The 12,016-nt window shown below is 38.1% G+C and overlaps 1 protein-coding gene across 4 annotated transcripts in view; it reads right to left on the reverse strand.

Moving 5' to 3' along the window:
- Window positions 1–260: 260 nt before the first annotated feature.
- Window positions 261–12,016, reverse strand: part of LOC100650070 (protein rhomboid) — a 171,333-nt gene continuing 159,577 nt past the window's right edge. For all 4 annotated transcript variants that reach the window (XM_012320576.3, XM_048404229.1, XM_048404228.1 and 1 more), the window contains 3 exons: window positions 10,667–10,837; window positions 9,571–9,726; window positions 261–8,929 (listed from right to left, as the gene is read on the reverse strand). In XM_012320576.3, coding sequence (XP_012175966.1) covers window positions 8,609–8,929; window positions 9,571–9,726; window positions 10,667–10,837 — 648 coding nt within the window. In that variant the 3' untranslated portion in view covers window positions 261–8,608. The remainder of the gene's footprint in view (window positions 8,930–9,570; window positions 9,727–10,666; window positions 10,838–12,016) is intronic.

Genomic DNA, 12,016 nt, shown 5'->3' on the forward strand with positions numbered 1-12,016 from the left:
ATATTCTAGAGTCTCTGTTGGAACCATGAAAATTTTGCTGCTTTCTTCGTCAATTCGACAGAGAAGTATAATAGCAAGAATTTACATAAAAATTCTCTTACCTTCTGGTCGAATCACATTCGATCTTCTCCTAATCGTTCGATCATCGTCACGAAACATCGATCGTTCCAGCTATCAATCATTTATAAGAGGAAATTATCCGTAAAATTGGACTAGATCGGGTCGTAGCGTGTGTTTGTTGAAAGTAAAAGGCAACAGGATTACGGGAACCGTGGAACGATTTCGACTTTATTGCAGGCAATCGATTGTTTCGATACACAGTGGAGAGGTGACAACCCTCCGTTAAATATGCCCGTGATCAAATCACAGCGTATATAATCGTATTTATATTTATATCCAATTAGTCGGTTGTATTTACAGATATATTCGTATTATCATTACTATTATTATTATTATTATTATTATTATTATTATAATTATTAATCGTGTCGACGTAGGTTTCGTAACACTAACATAATCACAGCCAGTTCGCCTCGTGTGTGTCTGTATACCTGTCTGTATATCTGTAAGTGTATAATAATATCGATAAACAAATACATAGGTACAGTGATCGACTAAATTGCCGGAGAGAACACATCTTCTTCCATTCGGATTGCCCACAAATAATCGTCATTGAAAATTACGGTCAAAAGCGGTTGACTTTACAAATATCCTTGAGATCTTTCCGCTTCTTGATTCGACGTCTTTTTATCTCCTTAAAAGATTATTTTCCTGAATAATATTATTTGAATAATGAAAGAAGAAAAATATCTTGGGCGTAAATCTTATTGTCTAATGGAGCAGCCACTTCTTCTCTTATCTTTAGTAATACGTGGGAATAAAATCAATGGATACGGATAAATCGTTAGTCGATGAAGATATTTGAAAAATTTGTTTTACGAATTTCGTATTATCGATTGCACGTTTCATCGAGGCGCAAATACGGAAGGACGAATTTTGGAAAATTTGTGGGTAATCTGAACACGATTCGGCGCGCTACTTTACTATCGATTAAGTACTACGTACAGTTATAAATGTATTGTTTTCCGGTTTTGGCAGCATCGTTAATGCATCGTCGCGGCTTAACCAAAGGAAACGCGATTAAACTATAAATCGGGCTCCCGAATGAGAATATTCTTTTCATTTGGCCGAGAAGCTTGGATTGCTTTTTATCGTTCGTATCCAGCCGGTTTTCAAGATCTTCGATTTACTTTTCCGTCGTTTAAAATTCTCAACGAGCTTCTAACAAAATTAATTAGACGTTTTATCGGAGATTTTCCACTTAAATTCACCAACTTTTTAGTTTCTTTTCGTTAGAGACGCGGAAATTCTTTTCTCGTCTCGGCTCTTTTTGCTTCGAATCGGTTGAAAATCGGAATTCTTGAAAATCTACGATACGTTTTCTGGATTTGATGAAAAGAATCCAAGGAAGAGCATTTTAACAGCGCTTCTTATCCCCTAACAGCCTTCAAAGATCCGATCCTTTCATCCCTTTTCTCTGTCCATGTTCTATTGCACAAGAATTGGTCGACGGGCAATTTGTTGCCTGAAAGTTCAACTACGAGTCGTTTTCTTAGTCCGTCGATTATTTTTAGTAAAATAATCGATGATAATAATTACTTTCTCTTCCCATTTTTCTTCTATCACACGCATACTTCGGTTAATTAGCCAATTCCTCGAACGAATTTTCCATTACTGATCACAGTAATTATTCTCATCCATTGTACAATTCCTTTGCCAAAAATTCCTTTGTCAAACGTAACAATTACATTCTTACAGATAACACTAATTAAATTCCTTCGACCCTCTATAACACCGTAAAGCTGAGACTCAAAAACTGTTTATTCATATATCTACACTCTCTAAATCTTACTCTATTCCCTTAAGCCATCGAACGATCATCTTAGAAAACGACTGTTAAACAATTTATTAGTAATAATTCTTAGCCTCTGATTATTACATTAAAACAAAAATTCAACGATTAACTGGAACCTCTTTTATCATATATGAAAACTAAAAAAACAAAACAACCGATGGTTATAGAGGGTTAATTAACCGATAAAAGTGCAATCACTTTCGTTTAACCCCTTACGACCCCTTACGATATTAATAATTCGAATTATAATAACTTAATAAATCGTGTTTTTTTTCCACCAAAAATTGTCTCAGGTTAACATAATCGTCCATACCAGCGCAACATCTTAACAACACCTATCGATAAAAAATAAGTTCACAATCTCCACAATCTGCAGGTTTGAAACAAAAATGAAAATCTCAACAATCCATTGTTTCAAACATTACGGGACCTTCTCTTGTTGAATCAAATCCGTAATTTTCGTCTAGTTTATGACTTGACGTGGCAAGACAAGAGGTCAAATTGCCGTGGAATTTTCATAGAAGCGAGAATCGCGGAAAAACACTTTCCGCATAGAATTAAAGATTACGGCGTCGTAAATGTAAAAGCGCACGAGGCAACGGAGATTTTTAATTTCTCTGCTCTGGACGTGGAAAAAGAAAGGATGCGCGATAAGAGCGCGGGGCAAGGAGAAGCAACTAAGAGCCGCGTTCGAAATTCTGCCCACGTTCGCACTCGCGTACGCGTGAACACCCCACGCGTCGTTTCCGCGCTTCTCGGAATTTTCTGCGCCCGTTTACCTCCATTAAATTCCCCTATTCCGCCGTCTCTTCTATTCTTTCATCGCATACTCGCGAATGATACACTCTCATCGATCGGTTCAGTGGGATAGGATTACTCGACTGATTTCTGGCTGCGAGTTGCCGAGGACAAGCTGAGTAGCAACCCCTTTGCGCTCTCTCCATCTTTGCGACAGCGTCTCTCATTTGGATATGTGACATGACTCAAGTTGCCGAAACGTTAATTTTGATTACGAATTCTCCAAGTTGTAGGGTTTCACGACTTCCAGATGGGAATTTTCAAAAGATAGCTTGTTCTGGTTATCAGTAAATTAAGTTTGAATGATAACGTCGACGCGATATCTTATTTGAAATATTTTTTTTGGGGGGTGAAGTTACATTATAAAATTTGTATTCTCTTAGTATCGCGATTAGGAAAAGAAATTGCAGCGATTCAGCTGAAATTCGTCAATTGTACGAAGTTTATAGAAATTGAAACGTCCGTAAGATTAGGATAAGCTGAATACTCCTTGGTCCTTTGGTGGATATTTAAGCAAACTCGTAGTTTTATGATTCAGAAGAAGAAGAATTCCAGGGTTCTTTATTTGAATCTTAATTTAAATGAATCATTAAAGAGATTTGTTTCATCTTTTAATATGTTGAACCACGGTGGAGCGAACTGGGGAATAAATATATTCGTGTGGCGAAGATCACCGATATGGGCAGTGTATCGATAAAATTGTTCGTTACGAAAAAAATTGCAGCGATTCAGCTGAAATTCGCCAACTGTACGAAGTTTATAGAAATTGGAACGTCCGTAAGATTAGGATAAGTTGAATACTCCTTGGTCCTTTGGTGGACATTTAGGCAAACTCGTAGTTTTATGAACACGACCGAAGAAGCAGAGTCCCAGGGTTCTTAATTTAAATCTTAATTTAAATTAACCATTAAAGAGATTTGTTTCATCTTTTAATATATTGGACCACGGTGGAGTGAATAAATGTATCCGTGTGGCGAAAATCACCGATATGGGCAGTGTATCGATAAAATTGTTTCTTTTAAACAATGCAACGAGCAACATGGTTTAAGGTTTTGAATAGAGGAGAGAAATCAGTCAATTTCTATCGAGTATTCGCATTATAGAATGAAGAATCGTAGAGGATGAGGAAGAAGAAGATACGAGTGATTCATTATTGCGGGAAAATAGTGGTCAGTTGAGAAACTTGTACACTCGGTGGTCCTTGTACACTCGCCACCAGAGAAATTCGTGGCAACAAGGTAATTCTCTGAAATTCGTCGCCTAAGCATCCTGTTCATGTAAATGCGTCCTCTGAATCGTCAGAGGAGCGCGATGTGTCACCTCCGTCGTACTGTCCTCGTGTCTAAGGCACGAGCCTCCTGGGAAACCTTACTAATGAGTCCATTAGTAGCCCCAGGACGAAATGCCATCTCCTCCTGTCTTCTCATTCATCTCTTTCTCTCTTCTTTATAGTATCACATTATATAAAAATCAATATTAACTCTACGATAGAATTACTATCTCTATTATTTATAGTAAAGCATAGAAATATTAAATATTGAGAAATCTTCCATTATGGAGGAAATATCTTTTGCGTGTGTCTGTGTTATAGGGGGACGGAACACTGGCAGTGTTTGTAAATTTGGAAGTTTAGAAAGTTAATTTTGATCCCGTTTTGGGAAACTTGGGCCATGTCCTTAAGCATATTTTAAAAGAACTTCCTCGAATCTAGGCTTGTGAATATTATACGAGCGATAACAAATGCAAAGTGGCAATTTATTTATGGATTTACGTAAAAGACTGCGTCCTAATTTTTGAATCGAATTTGCTTTCTAAGACAGACGAGCGATATTTTAACGTAGAGATAGCCAAATGAAAGAATCGGAGCGCAAAGGGGGTAAATCGAATGCGCACGAAAAGTGCTTGAAAAAGCGCGAGAAGTAAATGTGATCCAGCAACTACGACAGATGAAAATACATAATGGAAATCGAAGATGAAAATGCATAAAAATAAAGTCTAAGGAAAGTTCAAGAAATCGGAAGAATATTGGGAGAATACTTTGGACAATTAAAATTGCGTTTCAATTAAAATTCACACGTGTAAATCTACGATATAATATTCAGAAACTCGAAAGCAAAGAAAACCACAGATGGATAAGAGGAAATAAATTTTTGAATATAAAACGATTTGAACGCGAAAAATTATAGTAGATCGAGACATATAACTTTCGAATGGTAGTCGTGCGATTTTTCAGAAGAAAATCAGGTCGTTCCGCGACGCGTCATCTTTGACGACAACGACGTCCTCGACTCGACGACCATCCACCTTAACGGGAAAACGCATCGTTGGGACGACGAATCGAGGGATCGTGAAATGCATTTCTCGAGTCGCGCAATTTTCTCTCCCGGTTTCATCCACGATATCGGCTAGGAAAAAAGAGTGATAAGAGGAATTCGTCGTTCGCAGCCGCTTTTTAAATAACGAATACCCAACTTATCGTTACTTTAATCGGTACTTTATAGCGAAGAATTATCTTAGAACATCCTTATCAACTAATTATTTCTATTTATTCCTGGATACACAGAAAAATCAACGAACGTTAATCTTCAAATCGCCAAGATAATAAAATTGTCGAATTAAAGATATTTCTAATTAATTCTAAACGTGATTGATTAAAATTTGATTAAAATTAGTTGTTTAGAAATAAATCTTTGCTCTCAATTAACAATTACAAGACATTTTTCTATAATCGTGAAAGTATTACTTCTTGATAGCAAATTTGCAAGAATAAAATACATAATTTATGGAGGAAAATTGTCTTTACAGGAAACTCTGTTTTCATTTTAAAGCTTCAGGATCTAAGGATTCTTCGATAATGAAAAAAAAGAAAATAGGGAAAAAGCTTGGAAATTACAGCATGCAACTTGTACAAGTATTTCTTGATTGAAAAATTATTCTATGTGTCCATAAATGAAGTGAAGTTGAAAAACGACTTTTTTGGAAAAGTATAAACAGCATAATGTCTCTCTTGTTCATCGATTTTCGTGCCACCAGGAACAACGGTCTACCAATACGTTACCAATCAACGGATTTCAGGCTTACTACTAGTCAATTGTACAGTCGTCGCCTCGGCAACTATCTGCCGATCGACATCATTCGCTACAGTTCTCGTGCCATTGTCCTGAACGCTTCGATTCAACAAAATCATCTTATCCACCTATTAAACGCTCTTCTTTCTCTCTAACCCTCGAACTTTCACGAATCAGTCTTTCACTCACCGTTTCGTCGAACGAGAACACAAAACAAGATTCATACCTTTGATTCTCCACTCGATTGTACAGTTTCTCTTTACATCAAGTACAGTCTAAAGTTCTACAGCGATCTCTAAGAAGTCCAACTTCTTTAATCTTTTTGACTTTTCCTTCTATCGTTTCTTTTGCCTAAGAAAAGCGAACGTTTCACGTTTTCTTCGTCCGCTAAATGTACAGCAAAAGTGCGAAAAGCTATGCTTTTAACTTTTCCTTTATTCTACCAAGGTCTAAGGTCGAACGTTCGTATCAGTTTATCTTTGAATAGTCTGCTTTCTTCGACCTTTGCTCTTAATCTCTTTTTCATCCATCGAGAACTAAAAAGAAAATTGAAATTATATACGAAATTTATTTTCCAATAGTCTATTTTCTTCAACGTTCGTCCAATCTTTTCTGCATAGCCACTGAGTAACCAGCGAAGAGTATTTTATTATTATCGATCACACTCATTATTGAACACTGTCTAACTTCCGATTTCAATCTGTTCTTCATCCACCTAGGAACTGAAGTAAATTGAAACTATATCACCAAGTTTTAACTCTCGACGATCTATTCCCTTCAATTTCTCCTTTCAATTTATTCCTCCTTCGTTGAAAGTTAAGGTCTAAAGTTGAACAACCAAATCCATCGTTTCACATGGCACGCATTATCGAAGAACCAAATCAGTAGTTTCCTTAATCTCTACTTTCAACATTCTGCTATTTATCAAGCACATGGTCAAACTTACTGATCCCGTCATTATACGGTGCAACTCTTTCAATTTCTTCTTTCTATCTTTTCTCCGTTCGTCGAGGCTGCAATTAAAAGTTCTACGTTCGCCGTTAAACAATCCCAGCCCTATCAACTTCTTCTCCTCGCTTCTTTTCAATCGTCGAAGGTGTACAATCGAGAATTCTACATCCATCTCCAAATAGAATTCTGCGCCTCTTTCAGAAACCAGCTCCTCCGATTTCATCCAAACAAACACCAAAAAGCATCAAGTCGAAGTTTCCTATTCATTTTGGCGTCTTAACATTGATGAGTGCAATAAAGAATCGCGATATAAGCGATTTACACGACGCGTCCATTCTTCGTCGAAACGACGTCGATTCGTCAGCCGTTGGAACAAACGTTGGCCCCGCGCAACGACCTCTCGTAATCCTACGATTAGAGACAGCTTGGCCAACGTAAATTTCCAGAATATCTTTCTGCTGCTTCTCGCTAGCCGAATACATCAGGCAGAAATTGAAGAACGGCTAGACCTTGCAGAGAAGTATACCAAACGCAGACAGGATGCTATAGTTCTTTCGAAAAGGAGACCCTTGATCATTCCTGTCGATGCAGTCGAAGAAACTTGAATCGAGCCAGCTGGAATTTCAGGCAATTTTCTTCCTTCTTTCTCTCCCTAAGATTGGTTTAGATTGCTCTCGCTTTTTATATTTATTTATTTATTTATTTATTTTTTTGGTTGATCGATTGATCTTGTTTTTTCTTTATTTTTATTTTTATCTATTTTAGGCGATTCATTCAGTGAGTGGTTCTCTTCTGGCAGTTTCGGTAAAGGTAAATATTATTCCGATAGAAATCGCTGGACCGTTTATTCGGTTTTAATTCCTCAGCGATTTTCGTTCCCTTAAATATTTAAATATTTGTTGCGGAAAGTCTTCCTCCTTTTGTAATTAAACGCACGCTTTTCTCGGCTTGATAAACTCTAAGTTTAGCCAAGTTCTCAATAAGATTAACGTACATGTATCTTTGTCCCTCTTCTGCTTTCTTCTTGCTTCGATAGATACATTTCCTTCCATCTTCAATTTTCTTCTTCTCAATTTTATATCCGACAATCGCTGCAAATAAGAAGCCTTCTACTCCTTCAACTTAATTGTTCACTCAATTGAACAGTTCCAAGTATCTCTTCTTCCATGCGTATCGCAACAACGACTTGCAAATAGTCTTCAATCGTAATACCTCCCACGAGCTTCTTACTCTTCTTTCCATTTAATTGTTTACCCATTTGCACTGTTTACAAAATTTGTTCTTCCACGCGTATCGCAACAACAGTCTGCGAGTAGCTGCTCCAATCGATTTACGCCCACGTTGTACATCCACCACTTGCTCTTTAACAGTGCACGATGCTTTTCCGTTCCGTTTCATTTATATCCAACGTCTCATTTTTCCTTCCATCTAATTGTTCACCCATTTGCGCAGTTTGAACAACAATTTCTCTTCCACGCGCATCGCAATATCAATCTACAAATTCTCACGTCACCGTAATACATTCGCCGACATATTTGTTCAACGACGTTTTTCAGTTCCATTTACAATCCCATATTATTTTTGCTTCCAAATTCAAGAAATTTTTAGTTTCGAAAGTTCTTCGTCTTTAACGTTATCTTCAAATTCTGTTCCTTTTTCTTCCCTTTTTTTTTTCTTTTTTCTTTTCTCATAATTTCACGCGATCCCAACTTCGACGACGATCATTTCTTTCCCTGGGTCCGAGCAACGTCGTAAAAATTTTCCCATTGCCAGCGAGTTGCGCGATTTCCTACTCGAAAACGCTCTCGGCGGCCTCTCTGATCTTGACGATGAGGAAGGACCGCCTGCAGAGCTTGACGAGCAGCTCGATCCTCTGTCAGGAGGGCTTCCTGAGCTGTGGCAACGCGATCACGTAGATGTTGCCCAAAATGGCGCCGACCACCAGAAGCATCACGCTGATCGCGCTTAGAAGTCGCACGAACCTCACGAATCTTCGTCCTCTAGCGTCTTTCTTGCTTTGATTCGGGAACACTGCCAGGCCTAGGAGTGGCCCTGCCAGGGCGCCAGCCACGTGAGCTGCCCAACCGACTCTACCGCAACCGAGCAGTGCTGGAATTGGAAGTGACGCCACGTCTGCGCTTGCTAAGAGTAACACGGCACCTAGACGCCAGCCGGCGTAGCGGAGTTCTCCGTGACACTGGAAATTAAAGACAGAGAAAAGTCACGAGTCAACGTTTGACGAGTGGTTGGTAGATAAAAGTTCTTTGTGTTTGATCACGTTGAGGGAAATTGGATCGAGGCAGAAGTATTAATTCGAGAAGATGTCGCAAGGTTTCGTTTTTAAGGAAATCTTGATGGCATTAAAACTGAAAACGCAGCAGTAGACGCGGCGTAACGAAGTTGCAGAAAGTTGGATCATGGTGTATTTACAATAAGATTACGAACTTCTGGGCAACTAAGGTGATTGTAAACGACATGGAACATCTTCTTTTAATTATCTGGCAAGTATGTCGGTGACGTTACAAATAATAAAAGACGGACGAAACTAGACGGCTGTGTTAGAGTTCGTTGTAGAAGATTGTAGTAGAATGTGGCAAGTTCGGGCAAATTAAAATTGTACGAAGCAAGTTGAACAATCGTTATCTAGTTGTCTAGAAGCGGAGTTTTCTTCTATGTGTGTAAGTGTAGATTTAAAACTTTCAATTTGAAACGTTACTTCACGTCGCAATAAAGATGCAAGGAAAGATAAAAAGGAATCAACAACTTCTGCATAGGTAAGTTTTATTTTATACGTATACGTATGTCAATGATAGCGGAATAATATAATTTGTAACTAACCAGGTAAAGATGCGCCAGGTGACTGGTAAGTAAAGCATAGACACCCGCAGAAGCGCCGACCAAGAAGAGGCTCGGTTGAAGAAGAGATGCTCCAAGGGCTCCGCAAACACCACCTCCTAAGTAGATCGTTGCCACCCCTATTCGACCCTGTTCCACCTACGACCACCGATATCGTCTTTCGTTCGTTCGACATATTTTCTATGCCCTTAGAAAATATTCTTTCTAATACGAAATTCTCTCTTCGTTCGTCGAATATTAATCGATTAATTAAAAGATTTAGATAATGACAAAATGCAAGAGAAAAAGAATTAAAAGGGATGATAAATTTCGATCAATTAGCCAGTGTAAAATTTTCCATCCATTTAATATTAGAACTATCAGAGTGTTTCGATAACTCATTCATCACTTCCCATAGAAATTTTATTTATATTTGATCGATCAATAACGCTGATCGAAATAAGCAATCCGTTATTTTCCGTAAAAATTTTACAAATTTATCAACGCCCAAATGACCAATCTGTAATGATTCCACTCGTATAAATTTTCTAGATTTACGACGGCAAATATCGCGAATTTTCCGTGACTTTTTTTTGCCAAATCTACGGATAAACGATGGATCGTTAGGAGAAAATATTTCGTAAAAAATAACGGAAGACCGAAGAAAATATCGTAGGTTATAAATAAAGATCGCGTATGTTTTACATTTTAAACAGAACCAGCATAATTCTTAATCGAAACAACGTTCGTCTATTTACATCGAAGAACCATTAATTCAAACGTTGTTTAAATGCCAATATCGCGAATGACTAAACAAAAATACCGATGGCCTGTGTACATTCGTCCATATATTACGCTTTAATTTCTCTGACGCAAGTTTTATCCTTCGATAGTTCTAATGTTAAATTCCACCTGCCGTTCTTTCCATGCCTTTGTGTTCTTTCGATAACGACTTTTCGCTCGATACGTAGCTCCTTTGAACGCGATCGATCGGTTCACCCAAAGATACACTTTGCCGAGCATTGCGAATGAGAAAAGAGAGAGAGAGAGTAGCCAACGAACGAGGCCGGCTGGTCGACAATTAGTTTGATTAACTCACCTCGAGCGGAGTGGCGAGCACCAGTTGGATGACTACGTTCAACGCAAGGTGAAGCGCGTTCGAATGCAGCAGCATGTACGAGACGAACCTCCAGCCCTGCACCCTCTGACGTGGATCGTAGACCAACCACCTGCGCAACGTCGCCTCGTCTCCCAGGCAGTGAACGGCTATCTGTCGTCATCCAAAATGCATTTTAGTCGTCGATGTCATGCTATTTAGCGTACAGGATGCGTGATAACGTGTAGCGTTACGTGTTTGCAAGGGTAAGTTCTAGTAAACAGCGTTTGAAAATTGGAATTGATATTTGAATTTTTGTAGTGAAACGTGTTTTAAGGCTGAGCTTTGATAAAGGATAGAGGATTTTATAAAAATCATATTTGAATAGTATCGTATGATCTTGACACTGTGTAGAATTTGTACGATCCGTACGATACGACGGAAAGTTTTTTAACCCTTAGAGTGCTGTGGGCGCATATAGGCGCCTGGCGAAAGCTATCGGTGTGGACTAAGGACATATATATGCGTTTTCTGTAAATGCCTGGCATGGACTAAGGACGCATGTATGCGTTTTTCAATTTTTCCGAACACCTACGCAGAAGTAATGTTATTACGTTTGTGTGAGATAAATATAAATGCATTGCTTAGTAACGGCAGTAAACAAATGCCAATAATGCCTCGTTATAACAGTTGTCTACCTGTTTCGCGGACAGTCGCATCTAATTATCCAGAAGAAAATGTGTTGTTTGTGTGAAAAATAAGGGAATGGAGAAAATGCGATGTCGGATAATTGTTTTGAAATTTTGCACACACAACTGAATTATTAGCTTGTGTTATATTTACTAAATTTAGTTTTCTAGTTTATTGTTTTCTAGTTTATTACCCAAATTCTAGTTAACTGTAAATTTCAATGTTTATAATAAATAATTAAAAATAATTAAAAAATAACGCTCTTGAATCATTTAATCTCGTGCAAAAGAATTACTATAACTTATTACGATTTGCGCTTTCAATAGTCAATCAACAGAGTTCAGTCTAACGAAAAAGTATTCCGTCCACAGTGATCGTCAGCGCTAGACACGCGCCGTCCGTACGGACCGCATAGGCCGCGAGTATTCAGCACTCAAAGGGTTTTAAGGATGAGTTTTGTTTGTCGTAAGAAATATAGAAAGTTTGAGATTGAATTTTAGTTGTTTTGTATCGTCGTGGTTGTAATTTGTTCGACTCGGTGAAACGTTGCTTCTAAGGCAAGGAATATAAGTTGGAATTTGCACGATGTTATAAGAAACGAAGGTTTTCAGAAAATTTTAATTCCAATTAAAGTAACGGCGTTACGCTACGCCAGCCATTTTC

The sequence above is a fragment of the Bombus terrestris genome, chromosome 3, assembly GCF_910591885.1.
Source record: "Bombus terrestris chromosome 3, iyBomTerr1.2, whole genome shotgun sequence".
Lineage (NCBI taxonomy): Eukaryota > Metazoa > Arthropoda > Insecta > Hymenoptera > Apidae > Bombus > Bombus terrestris.